The sequence below is a fragment of the Rousettus aegyptiacus genome, unplaced genomic scaffold (assembly GCF_014176215.1).
Source record: "Rousettus aegyptiacus isolate mRouAeg1 unplaced genomic scaffold, mRouAeg1.p scaffold_m13_p_1, whole genome shotgun sequence".
Classification (NCBI taxonomy): domain Eukaryota; kingdom Metazoa; phylum Chordata; class Mammalia; order Chiroptera; family Pteropodidae; genus Rousettus; species Rousettus aegyptiacus.
Window position 1 is genome coordinate 126,466,009 of NW_023416284.1, and position 22,772 is coordinate 126,488,780.

At 37.1% G+C, this 22,772-nt stretch overlaps 1 protein-coding gene across 3 annotated transcripts in view; it reads right to left on the minus strand.

Moving 5' to 3' along the window:
- UBE3D (ubiquitin protein ligase E3D) overlaps window positions 1–21,415 on the minus strand; it is a 143,792-nt gene extending 122,377 nt beyond the window's left edge. For all 3 annotated transcript variants that reach the window (XM_036219739.1, XM_036219738.1, XM_036219737.1), the window contains exons 1-4: window positions 21,229–21,415; window positions 14,381–14,577; window positions 11,069–11,159; window positions 687–918 (exon numbers count right to left, since the gene is read on the minus strand). In XM_036219739.1, the coding sequence (XP_036075632.1) occupies window positions 687–918; window positions 11,069–11,159; window positions 14,381–14,577; window positions 21,229–21,293 (585 nt within the window). In that variant the 5' untranslated portion in view covers window positions 21,294–21,415. The remainder of the gene's footprint in view (window positions 1–686; window positions 919–11,068; window positions 11,160–14,380; window positions 14,578–21,228) is intronic.
- Between the last annotated feature and the right edge of the window lie 1,357 nt (window positions 21,416–22,772).

Genomic DNA, 22,772 nt, shown 5'->3' on the forward strand with positions numbered 1-22,772 from the left:
GCAATGATTTTCTTTACTTTTTAAATCACATCTGTACTGACTTGCCATCAAGAGAATGACTTCTCACCAGGTCCAAGTCAATGGCATTGACTTTCTTTTAGAATAAAGTAAACCATTTGTTCTCTGCAGGAAGAGGAATCTGCCTTCTCCCTAAAGCAGCTTTTACAGCAAGAGCTATCTGACCTCACATTGTCAACGACCAACAGAGAGCCTATAGCTCTAGTTTCATGTTCACGCTTGGGTTCCTCCACTTCCTCTTTTTCCTAGTTGGCATCTGCTTTTATGACATAAGCAGAAGTCTAGACTATGGACAGACAGAGGAAAATACCTAGGTCTAACTGTAATTTGAATTTAAATCAGACTATGAGGATAAAATATACATTGATTATGAAATATTGACAACAAGAAAGTAGGGCATTTGGGTTTGTAAAATGGTAACATTCCCAGTTCTATGCATGAAGAAGTCCTCTTCCCCTTCTTTCTCCACCCCTATGGGCTGTTTTGCTTTAAGGCCGTTAGCTTTTCCTACGTCAATAGAGCAGAGCTGAAGAAAAGAGGCAATTGAAAATAATGGATTTTGTTTTTTAGAACAGTTTGTGTAACAGGCCCTGAATTAAGAAAAGCTTGGCAAAACTAGTTTCTAAGCCAACCTTTGAATTAGCATTTATTCTGAAAAGATATTTTACCAATTTAAAATGGTTCTCAGAAGAAAGATGGTGCGTCACCACTGGAGCTAGTTCGAGTCTTGGCTGCAGCAAATCACTTCTTAAATTCACCAAATAGAAAGAGTCTCCAGTAAAACAGTCATTCTCTTGTGGATGCAGTGGTTTATTTGCAAAGGGGTCCGGGTGACAACACCATTCTCCCACTAGAGTTCCCCAGTTGTCACTCGGCAGTGGGAGCACCCTGAGGAGCTTCCTAGTGGAAAGAAGAAAAACTATTTTTTACCGAACAAAATGGAAATGTAGCATTTTCTTAATTGAATCAGCATGAAAGATTAAAGAAACATATTAACGACATTGCTTGCTGTGTTTACTTCCCCCCAGATTACAAAGGTAATATATACTCACTACAGACAATTTCGAAAATGCAGACAGCTACAAAGAAAACAAACATCCATCCTTTTCTTATTACCCAAGGACAAGTAACTACTTTGTACATGAAGGTATATTTCTTTGCCATCCTTTCAAGAAACACAGTTGTATATATGCATACAAAGTCTGGGATCAGAGGATGTATGCAAACTATATCTTGTTTTTATTGTTTTATTTAATTATATTATTCTTAACGACTCCACTCTACTACAGAGGAATACTAAAACTTTTTAGATCATTCCCTCATCGTTAGATATTTAGGTTTTCAGTTTCTCATTATCAACAACCCTGTGATGAACATTCTTATTAGAAAATTTGTGTTCATATCTGATTATTTCCTTGGGAAAAAATCTTGTAAGTGTGAGATTACAAGCACAAATGATATACATATGTTTAAACCCAATACCTGTACTGGTAAACTGCTTTCCAGAAAGGCTATACAAATCTATAATTCTCCCACCTACCTTCTTCAAAATTTAATACTATATGTTTTTTCATGTATGGATGAAAATGTTTCCAATACAGCTTTAATTGAAAAATTTTTAATTACTGATGTGATTGAACGGACATATATTTAGTGATCACTATGTTTCTTCTATGAATTGTGATCAATGATTACTTTCCAATGAGGTATTATTATGTTATTAATTTATAAAAACATATTCTATAGCAAAGATATTATTAGTCCTTTGTCTATCATCTGTGGCAAATACTTTTTTCATTGTTATTGTCTTTTAATTTGGTTTATAGATCTTAAACTTCAAATCACCTAACCCATTTCTTTGTGATTTCCCCTACTACTATTATTATAAATTTTTTGCTTTGGAGTAATTTTAGATTTACAGGAAAGTTACAAAAACAGAACAGATAGTTCTTATATACAGTTAACCTAGCTTTCTTTAATGTTTACATCTTATGTAACTATGAAAGATTTGTCAAAACTGCAGACTTTATCTGGATTTCCCTAGTTTTTCTACTAACGTCCTATTCCAGGATCCAATTCGTGATAACATACTGCATTTAGTCATCATATTTCCCTAGTGTCCTCTAGTCTGTGGCAATTTCTCAGTCATTCCTTATTTTTAAGGATCTTGAGAGTTTTGAAGAATACTGGTCAGTTGCTTTGCAAAATGTACCTCATTTTGAGTTTGTCTGATATTTTTCTTAAGATTAGACTGGGCTTATGGGTTTGGGGAAAGAATACCACAGAGGTGAGTGCCCTTCTCATCACATCATATTGGAGGTTACACCCTATCAGTATGACTTATCCCTGGTGATGTTAACTTTGATACCTGCTAGGTTTCCCTACTAGTAGAGCTACTATCTCTCCCTTTGCATACTCTATTCCTTGGAAATGAGTCATTAAGCCCAGGCCACGCTCAAAGGAAGTGAAATTAAGCTCCGCTCTGCCATTCTTTTTTATGCTTAGAACACTATAATAATTAAGTAGCCCCTTATATTTCCTAATAGTTTTCTTTTTATGGTTTCAGTTTTCTTTTCTAGACAACAATAGACACCTGAGACTTTACCAGGAGGGAAGCCAAACATGGTTCACCTCCATTCTACTCTAAATTAGGAAGATCAGTCTAAGGGAAGAAGAAATGAGAGCAGGATAATGAGGACATTTTGAAATAATTTATCCTGAGAAAAACTGAGTCTAGAAACATGCTCATGGTCTTTCTAATGTCCATGAGCATTGTGAATGCTCAAAGCATCCTGAATACTTGCATATTTCCACTCTTATTCCTGGAACCATGTGCTTACTAAGTCCACTGTGTTTGATCACAGACCTGTTTATGACACTTGTATATGTGACGGTAGTTACATAATTTAATTAAATGGTAGGCAAACCACAGAAATACGAGTTGCTATTCCTCTGAAAACCAAAGCTTTCAGACTAGGTGAAAGCCAGTTGTAAAAAAAAAAAAAAAAATCACTGGTGAGATGTGGGAGCTACAACTATAGAACGGTGGGGAGAATAATAAAAAGTGAAAATCTAGAAGAATTCTGCAATTGGATTGCTGCAATAGTGTTTAAATATTCATTCCACTTTAAAGAAACCAAACTGGAAATTGTGAATGATGAATTTTGGATGGCTTAAGTGAAAAAAGCTACACAACAGCGGAGTCATATTCAACAGAAAGATGTTGATTCCATAATAAATTACTGGTAAATTAATGTATATTTGCATGTCTTAAATAAAATGTTTAAGATGTTAATTTATCATTTTTTAATGATTCCCCCATATTAACCCTTTCTTTCATTCGTCAATCAGCTATGAGTCTCGTAAAAGGGTAATTGCATTATGGAAGACATTTAATTTATAACTCCAGAGGAGAGGTAAGAACAAGAAAGGCTGATTTTAGTTTAATAGAAGCACTTTCCTTTTCAAATTAGGAAATGCTGCACCACTAGCATTATTCAAGCTTCTGAGCCTGTTAAAAATATTAAGTAATCTTTCAACATAGTTTCTAAAAGTCTATGAATCAGGCATTATGCTGACACCAAATATTAATACATACTGTCTTTTTTCTCAAGGTACTCATGTTCTAGGAGATACAAATGTATAAACAAATACTAAAACCATAAATGTAATAAATGCACATAACACAGTAGTGGTTCTAAATTCCTGTGGGGAGGAGGAGGAGGAGACAGCTCAGATATTTTTGAAAATTTGATGAAAGCTTTATAGTTCCTTTCTTCAAACATAACATTCTCACGTGCACGTAAAATTGGCAGATTACTTTAGAGGATTCATGGATTTGCAAAACCAATCCATGAATTCAGGGCAATGTAAAAGTGCTAGGAGAGTAGAGTATACATGGACTGCAGAGAAGAAATAACATCTGAGCTGACCTTTGAAGGATAAATAGTAGTTCTCTAGGCAATGGATGGAATTAAAGGCATTAAGGGTGGAGGAAACAATATGAAGATGGCACCATTTCTGTTTAACTTAACGCTGTATTCCTAGTGTCTGACACAGTGCTCGACTCATAGTGTAAGTCCTTAAATATTTGTTAAAGGAATGAACAAGTATACTTTAATAACTTTAACATGCAAGGCCCCTGGTTGGGCCTGCTGCATACTGGGATGAAAAGGTTAACAAACCTTTTCTCTTGCTGCCTGAGAACCTGACCTTTGGTTTAACCACATAGATCTGTTACCCTGGGAACGAAGTAGATGGTAGGCATCAATTATGTTGCTAGACAATGCTGCTTATGCTAAAAAGGATCCCTGATTGGTAAATGGTATCTGGACTAAGTAGAAGTATAAATGAGCTGTAAACATCTCATGAAGATGCCATGCTTTGGACTTCCCTGAATGCAGTCCTTCGTGGAGACTGCCAAAGAATTGTTTCAAGAGATATTTGCTGCTTAGGGCCTGAGGCTTCTTCGCAGGGTATCTCCTGAACCTGCCTGATGTGGATCTTGCGTTTTATACCTGGAACCATGTCGTATGGGAAGACAAGAGTTCCCAAATGATTATATGAGCTGTCACTTGTTTGAACTGCTGCAAGACCCCTGCTGAGAGGAATGCCTGATGTTGACCTGCTGGCAAGAAATGTGGCCTGTGGTAGTGTTGTGAGTCTGCATATGTTTAGTCAAACTTAAGACCTCTGCTGGGCATTACACATGCCTTTTCCATTTAATGCTTACTAAAACTTTGTGAGATAAGAATTTCCATTCCCCTTTAACAGAGGAGGAAAGGTAGGCTCAGAAATGTTAAATAATCTGTACAAGTTCACACAGCTAGCTAGAATTGATAAATGAAGGCAGGGTCTAAACCCAGGTCTTCCTGGCTTCAAAGCTAAACTCTTTCCCTTGGAAGAGATTCTTTCCCCTGGCAATGCAGAGCATGAGTAAAGAAGACTGGGAAAATGGGACAGTGGCACAATGTGTGGGGTGTTACATGCCAACCTAAGGGGCATGGACTTGGCTCTACAGATAAGTGGGAAGCATTATAGAATTTTAAGCAGGAAAGTGATAGGTCAGATTTGAATTTTTACAAAGAAGAGAAAGAAGGCAAACAAAAGTGTCTATTTTGAGTGGTAGTTTAGCCTAAACGGGCTCCTAGATCGTCTTTGTCATTAAGATTCTCTGTCTCTTAACATTTTACATGCAGTCCTAATAAGCAGATCCTCAATACTGTGCAAAAGACACATGCATGATTATAAAAATGAAACTACACCAAGATTTACAGAAGTTTGGAAGACCTGATGAACATTAGCATAAAATGTGATATTTCAAACTTAACTTGACCCTACATCACAGTGGATGAAAGCTATAATATATCCCATAAATACCTAAATAGTACGCTAGGAGCAAGAAAGTGCCTAATTCATAGGCCATTCCAAAGGCAAAAGTGTTTGTACAGCAGAAATTTTTCTGAAGTTTTGAAAAAACATAAAACCTTTTAAAACAGATGTATTTTAATTACAGCACCACTGGAAGTGTATCTATTGAAAACTGAAACTTTGATATGATCTACTTCCCAAGAGAACTTTCAAAATAAAATAGGCACAAATTTTTTTCAAGGTAGTTTTTAGGTAAAGACCAGCAGAAGCTCAGAAAAAGAGTGAAATGGCGTCCTGAATTTTCCCTCAGCTTAAGATTCTGTAATGAACAGCAATACATGTTTACAATAAATTAAAAATTTTCTAGTTAATTTTAATGCATCTTAAGCATAAGTTTTTGGAAAAAGTAACTTAAAATAGACAATTTTAACCGATGCTATTGACTGATGTTTATTGAAAATTTAAACATAAAGATGAGAAAATGAAATTCCTCTAACTTTAAAATCAATCATTAATCAGTGAAAACAACAATGATAATAACATAGAGCTTTTAGAAATTGAATTATAAACAAGTGGACTTTAAAAAGTTTTAAGAATATCAAATATCTAAAGCTCAAAACATGGCTGCTGCAATTTAGATAAATTCAGTTGGCATTATCCAACTGGTAGGCTACAAATGCTATAAACCTAGCTTTGCATTTTATTACCATTATGTACATAGTATGATTAGATCCATTAAAGTATATTTGTTTTATTCCAAAAGTTTGCACAATGTTACCATATCCAGTTCGTGCCTGTACTTTTTTAAAAAGAATATCTTTTTGTTCTCTTTCATCGAAAAGTGACTGTTCTCTTTCATAGAAAAGTGAGTTATTTTCAGACTACAATTATAGCTGGTTTGTCAAGTGAACCCATTAATTGGTTGGATATTCTGACATCTCTTATTGTTTCCATAAAGTCTATTCTGCTTATTTCCTTCATGAGGTGCTGAGCTGACACCTAGCTCTCTGCTGGTGAAGGTGGAATAGGGAGGGCCAGTCCGGAGACCTCAAGAGACCTTTCATATGGACTGAAAATCAAAAAGCTTATGTTTAAAAGTCTACCCAACTGATGTGATTCAAGTCTGACATGAATTTATTTCTAGGAGACATAACAAATTCCAAACACAATGACCATTTAGCTGTTTCTGACACTATTCACAAAGAAGTAAATTTTGTTATTATTGTTGCTTAATATTAAGACCTGTTAGTCTCGATGAGAGTATAATCAAAAATTATATATACGTTCAGACAATATTTATAGAAAAACTGCCAAACTGGCAAAAATGCAGATTGGAAAATTTTATTATAAAGCAATAAGTCAGTATTTGTTTTCAATAACCAAAAGAAGTGGCTAAAAAAATGTGATCCTAAATTAAAAAAGACTGTTTTAATAAGATTTCATGTGCCTTAGTACTAATAAGTATTAAAAGCCATTAATTAAATTCAAAAGGTTAAATAGTCCTCTGTACCTTACTTCTATAATTTGCTTGACAAGAATCTTCTTCAGTGATTAAAAAAAAAAAAAAAAAAAAGGAACAAGCAATAGTCTGGAAGTATCCATATAACAAATCATAGAATGCAGATCCAACTTTATAAGGTTCACCAATCACAGAATTTTCATGCTGGCAGGACTCATACGTTTATTTAATCCAATCTCCTCACTTTACAGATGAGAAAACTGAGGCCCAGAGAATTAAAGTGACTTGCTCTCAGATGACAAGGCTAGCCAGTAAAAAGATCTCATGTCTGCTCCATTGCTCCTATTAAAGAAGCTCCCAGGAGAGATAAATCAGCATATTCCAAGGTGCCTTCCTGGTAAAGATGCCTGCAATTAGTTGATTTTGATTATAGCACATAAAGCCTCCTTTAAAATGCCTTTCGTTTAATTTCCTACTTAACAAGAACAGAAGATGTCCTTACCGCCACATAAAACAGGTAACTAAGGGAGAAATAAGACCACTGGGCTTAATGTAAATAGTCGATGTGAAATTCTTATGTAGATACTGTGTTGCTCAAAAGGCATGCACATGCCAGACACACATGTGTGATAGGAAAAGGCTTTCAGGTAACCTTGCTTAAGTGAGGCAAGGGCTAAATCAAGTCTACTGTTTATCTTTTTAGAAAGAAAAAGTGAGAAATGTGGGTCATTTCCCTGGCACACCTAAAAAATGGAGTTCTGAATCTAAAAGGTTTAAAACATTAAACAAGTTAATTCGCTAGTTTGTTAATAAGGCCAATTATGAGAAAAAGGGGGAAGGAATCTGTAAAACTAACTTAAAAGAGCTTTTTGAACATTAATAGTATATGTGTTAACAGTCTTAAACTTTCTTCATGAGTTTGGAAAATAGGCCTTATTACGTTTACTTAAGAAGAAGCTGACTGCTGGGTATTTACTTGAAAAATCTGAAAACATATTCATAAAGATGTAGGTACCCCTATGTTCACTACAACATTATTCAGGTAGCCACAACACGGATACAACCTAAGTGTCCCCTGATGGATGATTGGATAACGAAGATGTGGTACAAAAGTACAATAAAATACTACTCAGCTATAAAAAAGGACGAAATATCATCATTTGTGACAACATGGTTTGATCTTGATAGTACCGTGCTAAGTAAAGTAAGTGAGATGGAAAAAGATAAGAATCATATGATTTCACTCATATGTGGGATATAAAACAGAAAGCAACGAACAAACAAACTCATAGACACAGACAACAGTACAATGGTTACCAAAGGGGAAGGGAATTAGGGGAAAGGGTGAAGATGATAAAGGGGGTCAAATACATGTTGATGGAGGGAGATGAGACTTTGGGTGGTAAGCACACAATGCAATATACAGATGATGCATTACAGAATCACACTCGACACTTACATAATGCTGTTAACCAATGTCACCCCAATAACTTTAACTAAAAAAAAAAAAAAAAAAAGCTGAAAAGATATGGACAAGGTTCCCCAGCCTCTAAGTAGTAAGGTTAAAGTTCAAACCCAGGTCCCATTCTCCTACAATAGCCTTTATGCCATATGGCTTCTTAGGTCAGTATAAGAGAGAATAAATACTGTCTTTCAATGTTAGCTTCTAAGCCTTTATTCCTTTCGATCCCATAATCATAAATTGACAGAAAACAGAAGATATAGTTCCTGAATAAGAAAAACGGGGACTACAGGTAATGATTTTTCATATCCATATCCTTTTCCAATGAAACACAAATATCAGCCCATAAGGAACGAGCATATCCTTTACTATAAGCAATACCAGGAAACACTGTTACACTGGCTTGAACTTGCTCCTACTAAAACTTCTAGGTCACCTCATCATTGTATAGGCATGTTTTAGAAACTTCATGTGAGAATTAAATCAAAGCTGAAATAGACTGACAGAAGGAAAATGGTCTTGGTTAAACTACGGTGTAAACCGGGATGCTGTGGAGCTTTCAGGCTAAAACAGGCCTGTCACAGAGTGCGTACTTGGGAGCAATGTCAGCCCTCAGGTAATTTGCACAAGGGCACTCTCCTCTACAGAGTGAGAGTCACCTCATTTCTTACCCAAGGTAATCACTCAGAGGATGCTCTGTTCACAGCCTCCCACTTCCGTTAGGCTAACTTTCTGCGATCTCATCTTCCTTGGACACTGCCAGGAATCATAAAGCAAGCGAGAGGCTGGCAGAAGGCCAAAATAAACACCCTAACGTTGATTCAATTTAACCTAGCAAGAATTTATTGACAGTGCACTGTCCATCAGGCACTGTGCCTGATGCTGGAGATGATGATGATAAGAATAATTATAGCAGTAGCTACCATATACTGAATGCCTACCATGTGTAGACATTGTTATAAACACTTAACTCATTTAATCCTCCAAACAACTTTAATTTGCTTGACAATCATTGTTATCTATATATTTATAACAAGGAAATTGAGGCATGGAGTGGTTAAGTAACTTGTCCAGGGTCCCAGCTAGTAAATGGTGGATGCAAACCCAGACAGTCTGGCTTCTGAGTCTGTACTACTAGCTACTATACTACACTGTACTCTAAATACGTGGGGATAAGGAAGACAGGAGTTAAAAAGACTATCTTCACCCACAGAGCCTATAGATTAATTGGAAAGACAGGCAAGAAAAACTTACAGGAGCACATAAACCAACCCAGTGTTCAGGGAAGGCACCCAACAGGAGATGCCCTGTGAGGTGAATTTAGTAGTTAACCAAAGAGAAAGAAGATTATTGGGTGCATTCCAAGGGAGAGGTAGCTTTCATTAAATCCTAGGGTGGCAAAAAGCATGGAGAGACTTGGGGACCGCAGGCTGATCATTAGAGCTGTGCACAGAATGTGTGTAAATAACAGTGTGTTGTTTTGTGGAAGAAGGAAGAGGGTTGGGGAAGGAGGGCTAAAACATGAGGGTGGAGAGGAAAACAGAGGCAAACTCACAAAGGACCTAGCATGGCATGCTAAGGTCTGGAATTTATCTTGAAAATGATGGGAGGCCATGGAAGGGTTTGAACAGGGGAGCGAGCTGCATCTGAGAACAGTCAGTAGTGTAGAAATGGTCAAATGAGGGTGTACCTAGAGGAAAGGGAAGCAGATAAGGAGCTGGCAACAAGTGCTATTAGGTGAGAAGACAGTAGGCCCGACTGAGGTAGTGGCATTGGGGTGGAGGAAAGTGGACTTACGTGAGCAAAAGTACTTGGTGACTGACTACATATGGGGGACAGGGAGGAACAGAAAGTGATACCACAATTCTACCTTGAGGACGCAGGTAGAGGTTTGGCACGCACTGAGACAAGGGGCCTTGGAAGAGGAGCAGGTTTCCGATGGAGAAGGACCCATTTACATTGAAGTCTCAGGCACTTGTCTCAGAGGAAATTTATCTAATAAAGAGCTCTAAATTCCTTCTTTAAATATCATTCACAAATAATAAGATTTTCATCTGTCTTTCCATCCTATGAGTGATCAGAAGCTAAAAATTCAGGGGGAAGGATCTATACCCACGAAACAAGGAAGCTGACAGGAGAAAGGGAGTAGATAGAAAAATAATTAAAAGAGACAATTTGGGAACAAAAAGAATGCAGCAAAGAGCCCTTTCTGTCTCAATAGGGTAATCATAGCACATTGCAAGAACAGGTTGTAAGATTAACCTTATCATCAAGAAAAGGTTAATTTGTGCTCTATAGGCTCTGTTTTAAAGAGCAGGGAAATAGGGAGTGGATTTTAGAAAGGCACTAATAGAAATAGTTCAAATAAAAAGTCTGAACTGCTGCAAAAGCTTCTGTTATTTAGAAAATTCACTTAATGTAGAAAACCTCAGTCACCAATGTGATGGATAAAACATGCAATTGGTCCCATGTTTCTTTTCAGGAAGTGCCACAGTGATCAACCCAGGCCCTTTCACCAAGATAAGACTTCTGCCCTCAAAGCCAGCATCCAATTGTTCCCCTCTGTCACCTTGAGAAGACCTAACTGCTCTGTGATTACTGGAGAGCTTTATGGTTGATTTTGCTCAAAGTGACATTAAGCTGGCTCTCATTTTAAGGTCCTATACTGCTCCCTTGGCAATTGCCTCAAAAATTCTAATAGAAAAAAGAGAAAACCATTGCCAGGTACAGAATTAATCAGTGTTAAATACATTCCTTACCTGTCCCTTATTATGACTTCACCGCAGGATTGGCAATAAAATGTGTAACAGTCTTGGGCTTGTGAGCTTTGATTAAACACTGAAATCAGTTCTAAAGGAAATCAATGAAAAAGCAAATCTTAGAGGTTTGGGACAAATATGTTAATATATTTATAAGACTTTAATAGCCACAATAAATTACCATCGATAAACACTGTTTATGGTCTACCCAAAAGGATACATTTAATTAGTGTTATCTGACGACTCAACCAGAAGCAAATATTGTGAAGTGTTTTCAAACCAACAGATTTTGCTAAGTGTTTCAGAGCTAGGTATTGCTGTAGATTATCCATGTAACATGCTGTTGTGTTACTTCTTTCATTCTATAAATACCAACATTAAGGATGAGAAAAAAGGGGCTATTTCATTCACATCAAGCTAACTACACAGAGCTGTACCATCTTTAGTTTTTCTCTGCTATTTCTTAGGTAGAGTTTTTCATCTGCGTCACTGCTGGTAAATAAAGCTCTTAAGTTTACATTTAATTTGATTTAAACAAGATTTATGTCTACTCTGACATATTACCAGTATGAACAAACAAAATGAACCTTGAAACTGGTCTTTATTAGACCAGTTCCTGGGAAAGGAATGGCTACTAAGAAGAATTCAATCTTCTAAGTGCAAAACACAATTTCTGATTAAAGCTGTGGAAACACATATATTTCCTACATTATGTGAAGTGCAGCATAAGGCAGTATGTTCTCTTAATTTCCATTACTTTATTCATAGGAAAAAATTTTTTCATCACCCCCTCCAAAAAAACCCCGCCAGAAATATGTCTATTAAAAAAACTAAAGAAATGAGTTCTTATCCATTAGAATCAAACAATCTGAATTTGGTTTCTGCTACTTCGTATGTATTGTAAAATTAAATAGACCTGGGTAAAACATTCAAAATATTCTTTTCAGAACCAATAAAATTTTCAGTGAAATACTCCCCTCTGCTGGTCATCCAGCATGATCCACTGGCTCAGGTTCAAGTCAGAACTTTCTGCCCTAGTGGCATCCTGGGAGAGCACTGCCACCTAGGGATGAACCTAATGCCTGTGCTGTAGCCAATGCCATGTGAAAGGTCATAATCTGATCTATGTTACGTTCTAAACAGTATAACATACGTTTACTATGGTCTTTAGAGAACGTTCTTCTAGTTGAAACATAAACTTTTTAAAAACCCGAATCACGAATGAATGCTAAAAATTTCAAAAGTCACTTCCTACAATACATTTTAATTCAAGTTTACATCAGTATACATCTATCTGACATTTATTCATTCAGCAAATATTTATTCACCACCTATTATATGGAAAGCACTAAAGCAATTAAGTACTGAGGAATCTACTTTGCATACCCTTTCACACACTGCAGAATAGCTTTGAAAGCTTTCTTTTTCAGCTATTTGAATAAAATGTTTTAAAAATATAAACAGGAGACTAATGAATGCAAACAATATGCAAACCAACACACAGCAATTTATTTTGTCCTCCAGTTAAAATCAAAAAATAATGTTTGCTGATTATAAAATTTTTAAATAGCTCAAATTTTGCTATTTGTATATTAACTTTCACAGAATATAGGTAAGCAAAAACCAATTCTGTCTCTGGAAGGTCTCTATACCTCCTTAGTATAGACCAAAAATCATATCCCAAAAAACTAGCAGCAGATTTGAAAATACCCCACTGTGGCTTCTGCACCTGCCTTGTCCCATGTTCCAGATAGACCAAACACTTCTGCTGTGGTTACTGCTGTTCATCATGGCTAAAGAAGTGGTGACAACTTCACAAGCTCCAGGCTCCCACAGTTTCTTCCTTGAAATAATGCTTCCTCTCCCTACTCTTAGGTACACTTAGAGAGTTTGTTAGTTCATTTCCCATCTTGGTGACCCATTCTTTCCATGAATACTCCAATAGTTATTCTTAGTATTTATCTTCTGCCATTTAAACTCCATACTTCTTTTTCTTATCCCTGTCCCTGAAACCAACTCCACCCAACTCAGTCTACTTATTCATTAATCTAGTAGTTAAGAAAAAAATTAACCCTCCAGCAAAATAGGAGACAAGCTCCATCTATCTTCTCTTTCTTTTCAAAAGTCAGCATAGAGACTCAAGGGAACTGAAATATGTTCCATATCTCTTAAATGGCTCTTCAGAACAATCCTGGTGACCCCACCTCTAGACTCCATGCAACTCAGATGAAAGCCTTAATATAAATGGAGCAGGAATGAAGTCTCAGGGTATAGCTGGAAGAACTAAAATCCTTACCTGATAATGAGCATCTCGTCGGTCTGTTACAGCCTCTGTTTCCCCTTTTATATCATTTTTAATGCTCCAAAGCATATTACTTACATGGTAGGAGATATGAAAACCAATCATTTTATTCAATAAATTATTCTGAGAAACATTTCTACTCTTACTGAATTAATGTGCCAGTAACAAAATATTGGAAATATGACAGGCACACCAATCAAAATCAAATTATGTATCAAACTCAATTTCAGAATCTTTACCTGTACTGTTTGTTCTCTCTACTTAGTGTCTCTACATGGGCAGGATCATTTCCATCACTCGGTTCTCCGGTCAAATATCACCTCCTCAAAATGGCCTTTCCTGATCACCTTCCACCCAACCCGGTCACTCCCTATCTCATTATTCTGCTTTACTTTGCCCATAGCACTTTTCTCTGTATCCAAGTAATTTTAATTTGGTCATTATCTATTCTTACTCATTAGAATGTAAGCTCCATGAGGGCACGGACCATCCTAGCTTGTTCACTTCTGTATCCCAAGAACCTAGGTCAATCCCTAGCATACAGTATAAGGATACATTTATTGAATTAATGAGTTTCTCTGTAATGCTTTAAAATCAACCAGATCTTGCATAATTGCCATATGATTTAATCTCACATCAGCTCTGTGAGCAAGGTAATTTTATAATTAAAGAAACAAAGAGGGAGGTATCTGCGGAATCTCTGTACCTTCCACTTAAGTTTGCTGCGATCCTAAAACTGCTCTAAAAAATAAAGTCTATTATGGAAAAAATAAAAAAAAATAATCAAAAGGAACAAAGCCTCAGAAAAGTTACGTAACATATTCAACTACACACAGCTGATAACCGGCAGAGCTGGCAAAGAACCTAGATCTTCTTGACCCCCAGCTCTCTCCATGCCACTGATGAGCAGTTATTTTCACCTGGGAAAAGTTCGACTTTTCAAAGGAAAAGTCTCCTTTGATTTATAACAAAATATTAAGTGCAGGAACAGGAATGCTAGTATTACTTACTGGTGCTGAATCCTGCCTGTGCCTGCAGCCGCAGGTGCAGCCCATCTCCAGGCACATACTGTAGTCCACCGCAAGACGAAGGTATAAGCCTGACCTCTGCTGGAAGCCCGATCTCTGTGCAGCCTTCAGAGGTTTTCACCTGGAGCGATGATGGCATTACAGAAATATCCATGGGCAAACCTGCTTCTTTTGGTTCTCTGGTAATTAAAAATAAAGCACACACACAAAACTTCTCACTGATGAAACCCATATGATGAAAGAAACAAAAGTGGACAAGGATCTCTCCATTACTCTTCAACAAATCCCAGAAAAATAATAGTGAACCAACAGTAAGGGAAACTAGATTTAGATCAGGTCAGAGTTCATTATACTATTACTATAACATGAAAGGTCTGGGACATATATTTTATTCTTGCTTCTTTTTTTTATGGTAATGATACATTTTAAAATGTACACTCTCCCCCCATTGCTAATGATCCCGAGTCCTGACTCTTCTATCCTAGTGCTTCCTCCATCTACTTCAGCTTGGACCTTCCTGAGGCTGCTCCCAGAGCCATTCTGCATGCACAGCCTGCCATTCCATTTCCTCATGGCCCCCATTTCCTCCCACTAGCTTCTTCAAACCAGCACAATCTAATGCTGGCCTGTCAAACATCATGTACTTACTGTCTGAAATATTTTTTTGCAAGAGAATTCAACAAGACAGCATTTAACAGTGGCTTATTCATCTTTGCATCCCTTGACCCTTTGCACATCCTTTCACTCACTCATTCATTCATTCAGCACATCTTTTGTAAGTTCTATAATGTGTAAAGCACTAGGAGTAAAATAATTAACAAGATAGTTTCTGTACCCGCCTCCCTCTCAGTAGGGGATAGGCAAGGAAACAGGAATAACTGAAGGATCAATCCCCAATAGGGGATTGCCAAGTAAAGAGAAATGATCAAGGGATCAATGAAAACTAGACTGTACTTATTCATGATAAATATAGGGTACTATGGAAGCACATGGGAGAGTATAGTGACTATCACAGGTCAAGCACTAAGTGTTATTTGAATAATGAATGGGAGTGTGAGTAAAATATTCTTGTTTCTGAGACCAGCATTACAATGATGTTTTATTTTCTTACAGTAAATTGAAGTATTGTTATTTGATATACAGGATTTTGATAAGGAGACTAGAATTACGCAAAACAAAAGGTACAGAAGAAAAAAAAACTTTCCTGTCGATTTTAATAATAAAAAAAATTAACTAAGAAAACAGTTTAAGAAGTAATGAATGCCAGGTAAATAGGACTTACTACCCCAGTTCACTACAATCACAAAGAACTCAGTATAGGCAATAAAGAAGAAACCATAGTCCCTGTCCACTTGCTAGTCATCGAAAGTACAGAGGGGGATAAACACATATAGAAATGATTCTCATCTGAAGCTGAAATATGCTTATCATTGTAACTACAGTGGCAAAGCACCCTGACCCCCTTTTAAGTGCAGACAACAGAGGCAGGCCAACTACTTCGTGTCACCTATGTGCGGAATGCGGGCCATCTGCATAAATGTCATCTGAGCCTGTGTTCAGGTGTGAATCATGGTTAGTTCTCTTAATTTGTCTTAGAAAATCTTAAGACTACCTTCTGGCTAGTTTCTTTTCAAAATACATGGTTCTGCATTTAATTGACAATATAGAATATCAAAGAACCTGAACTCCAGGAAAAGAGCCTCAAACTCTTGAGTCAAAAGTCCAGTTTTAAGAAATATAGTTAAGAAGCAATAATCCTCTAAAGGAGAAATTGGAAGATTTTTATATAAAAATAAAACTTTTATATAAAATTTTTTTGTAAAAATCCATTTTATAAAATCCATTATTTGCTCATAGGGTGTACCAAAACAGCAGGTTAGATTTGGCCCATGGGCCATATTTTGTCAACCACTGCTCTAAGATACACAATTTTCCCATTTTACTACTTCAGTGATTTTCAAATTGGACTACACAGTTGGCACTTTGGAAGTGCCCTAAGGGATACTACTGGGTTCCTAAGCCCCCTCTCCCAACCTATCTCTGGCTTATCACTCTTCCTCCCCTTCCTCTTCCTGAAAAATTCAGCCTATCACATAAGGTTGAGCAAGTTAGGCATCTATGCAAGGGTGGGAGAACAACGGTGGCCTGTGGTTTATGTGAAAAACCCAACGGGGTGAGAAGGGCATCTGCCATATAGCCTATGAGCTAAGGAGGGCCACCCAGCAGAGATGTTAGATCCCAAGAGGGGTGAGGAGGGAATCTGAAAGGGAGCTGGGGGGGTTTCAGAGCCTTAGTCAGCTCAGGCTGCTACAACAAACTACCACAGACCAGGTGGCTTAAACAACAGGCATTTCTTTCTCACAGTTCTGGAGGCTGGAAAGTCCACGAACAAGGTGCCAGCAGATTCAGTCCTTATTGAGGGTTCCCTTCCTGGCTTTCAGATGGCCACCCTCTTACCGTATTCTTACAGAGGGAAGAAGCTTTGGTGTCTCTTCTTATAAGAAAATTACTTAATGAAGTGGCTTTGAGTAGCTTCCCTGACATCTCTCTATTAATTATACTTGATACTTAGTGGGCCTTTTCTGTTGACAAACTTAAGTCTTTCCTCTGGAAAACAGCCTTGTAATGTGTTTTTGGTGTTTTTGTTCTTTGAAGTTCTATTCTCTATTCGCTCCTTCTAGAATTTCGATTATCTAGAAGTTGGGTGTCATTAAAAGGTCGATCCATTTATTCAAATAAATATTACTGGATTCTCACTGTGGGAGAACAGTTACAAAGAGGAACCCAGAATGGATCCTATGGTGGTGTGGTAGACTAAAATTGGAAATATCTGTGTGAAGTCATGGTTTTAAATGTATATAAACAGACACAGTAATAAATATAGATGCATATGTATATATGTGTATGTATGATGTAGATACACACACACACACACACATACATAAGCATCATACATATGCCACACACATACATTCTTCTAGTTCTGTCCACCAGTGGGCCTGGGAGAAGTGACAGCCCAATAGTAATAAGCAAACTTTGTGCCCAGACTTTGGTTTCTAAAGGTCATTTTCCAGTTAAAAATAAATAAACTAAACAAAACAAAACAAAGTGCTTTGGAAAAATAACTACATCTAGGACTGGAATAGGGAAAAAATGAGATGAGTCTGGAATATCTTACTATGCAACAAAGAATAAATCAATAAGTGATAAGACATGTCAAAAAAGACAGAATTCATCTTGAAGGGACCCTCACTGGCCACATCTGGTGTAATGTGAGAAAAAAAGTAATCCATTGGGGGGAGGGGGAGTCGGGGAAGGACAGGACTATGAGGGTCCATACTGATATAAATAAATGAATGAATAAAATGAAAGTATGATGAGGAAATGGGTATTTACATAATCTCAAAGGACCTAATGAAAACTTTTGAAGTTTTAGAAACCCTAATTGTCAGCGCTCTATAATTTGAGGCTTTCTTCACTATTCACTTGTATTCTTTCAGATATCACACTGTGCTTGAAACTATCCAATAACTTCACATCTCATTCTGAGTATAAGCTAAAGTTCTTTCAATGGCGTATAAGACCCAATGACATGCTAGAGCCAGTTGTTAAAATTCCAGGCATTTTTAAACCAGTTGACTTCACTTTGGTAGCTTGACATCATCCATGGTGAAAGTCTTTACAGAACAGCAATTAGTAAATGTGGCAAATCAGGGAAGTTTTTGTTTGGTTGCTTTGTTTTTTGTAAAGCAGGCTATTAAACATTACCAGCACACTACTCACTGTAAGACCCTTTGCTATGTGCTCCCATAGCCCATCAGCATCTCTCTCTGAATTACGTGTTCCTTCACACTCATAGGGAAATACTCAGTCTCCTACTAGGTATCCTTTGGTTCCAAACCTTACTTCTCTCAGTTTATAACTCAAATGTTGCTTTCTCGTTTGGAGAAATCCGGTTGTAATTTTTCTCCCCGTCCCCTTTTCTGTTTTATTTTTTCTAGGTACTTATCTCTATTTAAAGTAATAAATATTTCATTTATTTTGTGTATTTTTTGTCCAATGCCTCCATTAGACAGTAAACTCAATGAGAGCAAGTATTTTTGTCTTTGCAGTTGCTACTACTGTTCACAGCTGTACACCCAGCACTTAGAATTTTGACTTTTTGACACTAGACTAGGAACTCAGTAAATATCCATGGATTGAACAAATGGATGGCCAAGGTTTATCCCAGGAATGCCACAATGGCTTAACATAAATAGATTTTTCTGATGCATTCACAGATGTAAAGATTAAATGAAAAAAATATGACCATCACAATATATGCAGAAATCATTACAGAAAATATATCTATTCATGATTAAAACCCTTACTAAATTAAGAAAAGAAACTATGCAATCTGCTAAACAGATTAACCAAAAGTCGGCTTCATCATACCTACTGGTGAAATGCTAGAAACATTTTTTTAAGATTAGAACAAGAATAAAACTCAATTGTATAATTTACATTAACTGTAAATAGACTAAAAATTCTAATTAAAATGCAGAGATTGTCAGAATGGATTTAAAAAATTCCACCCAGTAGATGCTACAAAAATTTGATACATAAAGACATAGATTAAGAGTAAAAGTGTAAAAAAGATATACCATGCAAACAGTATAATCAACTGATTTTTGACAAAGACATTGAGTTATTTCAGTGGAAGAAATGACAGTCTTTTTAACTAATGGCAATGAAAAACTGGATATCCTCACAGGGAAAAAACAAAACAAAACAAAACTTTGATCTCTACCTCTCTCCAAATGCAAAAAATGAATTTGACTTTTTCACTGACCTTAAGGTAAAACTACGTGACTCCTAGAAAATACAGAAAAAAAAAATCTTTACAACTTTGAGGTAGCCAAAGATTTCTTAAGCACAAAAAAAAAAAACACTAACCACTAAAAAAAAAAAAAAAAAATTCAATGAATTGTATATCCTTCTGTTTAAAAAACACTATTAAGAAAATAAAAGGTGAATTACAGACTGTGAGAAAATATTCACATACACACAAGGCATAAATGAGAAAGGTCTTGTTTTCAGACAACATAAAGAACTCTTTAAATTCAACAATAATACAAACAGCTTGATTTTTTAATGCCAAAAAATTAGAAGATATTTTACCAAGGAATATATATGAATAACCAAGAAGCAAATGAAAAGGTGCTCAACACTATTAATCAGGGAAATGCAAATTAAAATGACAATGAGATACCACTTCATACCACTGCAATGGCTAAAATGAAAACTGATAACACTAAATGCAAACAAGAATGTGAAGCAATTGAATTCTCATTTTTTTCAGCAAGAGTGAAAAATGGTACAACCACTTTGGAGAACTGCTTGGCAGTTTATCATAGAATAAAGCCCCCATCTACCATATGACTTGGTGATTCCACTCTTAGGTAATCACCTGAGAGAAATGAAAGTGTATGTCCACAAAAGACTTATATAACATTATGGCAGTTTTACTCATATTAAGCAAGCTTTAGAAACACACAAAATATCTTGCAATAGAAGAATGGATAAATGAATTGTCATATATTCATACAGTGGAAAACAACCAAGCAAAAAAAAAAAAAAAAAAGAATGATTTTTGATATATGCAATAATAAAACATGAATCTCAAAAAAAATTGTTGAAGGAAAGAAGCCAGAAACCAAAAAGTACATACTGTATGAATCCGTTTATACATAGTTGAAGAAATGGCAAAACTAAACTTTATTGAATGAAATCAAAAGTGGTTGCTTTTAGAAGTAGGGAGAATTGACTGATGACAACAGTTTAACAGTCAAAGATCTCCAGGGACAAGCCAATAGTCCAGCAAAGTTAGGTTTCTCAACTTGCTTAAGCAAGGGAGACTAATCTAGGAGAACTCTGAAGGGACCCTTTGATAAGGGGAAGTAGGGAGATTGTCTTGTTTGGTTTTGTCTAAGATTTGGGCTTCTAACAACCAGCCCTACAAGGTGGATTGGAATTGAAGTTACTTACCTGAACTCCTGATTTAAGACATAGAAAGAAGTTGATAAATAGCCCTATTTTACAATTGAAAAAAAAAATCAGATTAAATGATTATACCCTGAATTTGAATTCAGTTCTCATGCCAAACCCAAAGCTGCCTGCCTCAGATACCTGGCTGATTTCACGGAAAAAGAGAAAGCTAAGCAACAATCTTCCTCAGAGTGGCGCTGTGTAATAACTTTTTAAGAATTTTAACATTTAATTTATTGTAACTCGGAATATAAATAAAAGAACGAACTCCAATAAGACTGCAACCTTTGTTAATCATTCACTGGACACACGTTTTGAACGACTGCCAGTTTCTCAGCAGTTGGGGAACAAAAAGTACATTGAGTTTATTTACAAAATAGGAAGCTCCCACTTTGGAACTGATCTTACAGCAAGGATCCCGAAAAGAGGCAGACAAGGCATTTTTTTGTGTGTGCACTTTTTTGTTGGAAACGCCAGGCACTGTCATCGGTGTTTTACATCAGTGCTCCTCAAACTTTAATGTGCATCTGAATCCTGCAAAGCGTGTTACAATATAACTTCCGAGTGAGCATGTCCAGTGTGGGGCTGAGACTGCATTTCTAAAAAGCTCCCGGGTGATGCCCACGTTGTCAATGGGGTTGCGGGGGGTGGCACTCCACTTGGAATAATCAAGAGGGCTCTAAGCAACAGGAAAGAAACTAAAAAATCCGTCCTTCCGAGGGAGGCGGAGACTCCCCGTGCAGCAGCAGAAAAGCGAGCTAGGCACCGCGACCAGAGGCCCACACTCCCACCCCCGGCCTTACCCCAGGATCAGTAGCGCGCTCTGCAGCCGTCTCCGCACCTCCAGGAAGACGCGTGTCGTCGCCATCGCAGCCGCCGCCGCTGCCGCCTCCGCCACGGTGGGCGCCCAGCCGGAGACTCTGGCGAACAAGGCCACTAGGACCAGGAGCAACAGCACAAGCAAGCAGAGCAGAGGCAGCAGCGGCGACACCAGCAGGGGTGGCGGCGGCGTGGGACTCCTGGACCTATCGCTAGGCTGAAACAGCCTGCTAGCCCACAGCGCCGCCTGCGGGGCAGACGCGCGCCTCCGGGAGCACTAGACCTGGGCGGGGGCCGGGGGGTGGCGTGGGTTTTTTCAAATCCAGCTTTATGGAACGAGCTCTGATAAGTGTCGGCGGCGAGATCCAAACGGCTCTTCCACTTTTTTTTTTTTTTTTTTTTTTTTTTAACCAGCGTGACCTGATGTTTTAGTCTCCCTGAAAATGACCTTAAAATTCAAACCCGGAGTGCACGCCTTCGGTTAGCGTAGAGAGGGGTGAGGCTGGAAGAGAGGAAAATGATAGAGGGAGGCGATACAGGCTACCACTGTCCCTAGGAATCATGAGAGCAGAATTCTCCACCCCGGACCCACTTTACCTTTTGTTTTGTTTTTATAAATTATGGTCTCTTTTTTAAGAACTGTGGTCGGTCAGTCCTTTTGTAGTCCTGTCAGGCGTCAGATGTCCAGCATTGACTTACATTGTTTCTCAATATAGACATGATTGTTCCCAGATAGAAACAGTTGCAGATATGTAAATTTTCTGCTCCCTATGCTGAAGAGTGGTTAAATCCAGTTTCATGAATCACAAGATTGACCATTCCTATAACCTTTGAAAAAAGGAAGATGGGAATGATTGTGTACATTTTCACTTCTGCAGAAGTAAAAACTGATTCAAAGAAGTCCTAACCTCATTACTACTAGTAGTTATGGAAAGTTTGACACAAAAGTATCTAGTATAACATAAATATTTATAATAGAAAATATTAAAACACAAGGCCTCTGCAGAATTATAAGAATTCTTAAAAACAAGAAGCTTTTCACTTTTAAAAATGTAAACAATGATAGCTTGTATGCAGAAAATAGTGTTTATTGATCTTTATAATTTCAAAGTCATAATTACCACACCCTAAACCTATTCATGTGAAGATTTTCCAGATAAATAAAAACACTTCTCTAGAGATACTAGTTTAAGACAATTTTTCTAAAATTGGTATTTGGAGTTTTTAGTTTATTGTGTTGCCTCACAAATTCCTGTATCCATCACAATAGTTCTACAACACAGTTAAAAGAACTAAGTTTACTGCTCTTCCACCTCAAATAACAGTGATTTCAACTCTTCCTATCTCCCACCTGTCTCAAGACGATTAAGTGCTTAAGTACTGACAGATTATATTGACATATAACATTCTTAGCACGGCAGGCTCTTCATAATTGGTGTGATTGTTTTTAAAGGTTGTTATATTTTATATATAGTCACCCATTCCTGAAACATTTCATTTTGACCCTATGGCTTAGGCAAAACAGTGT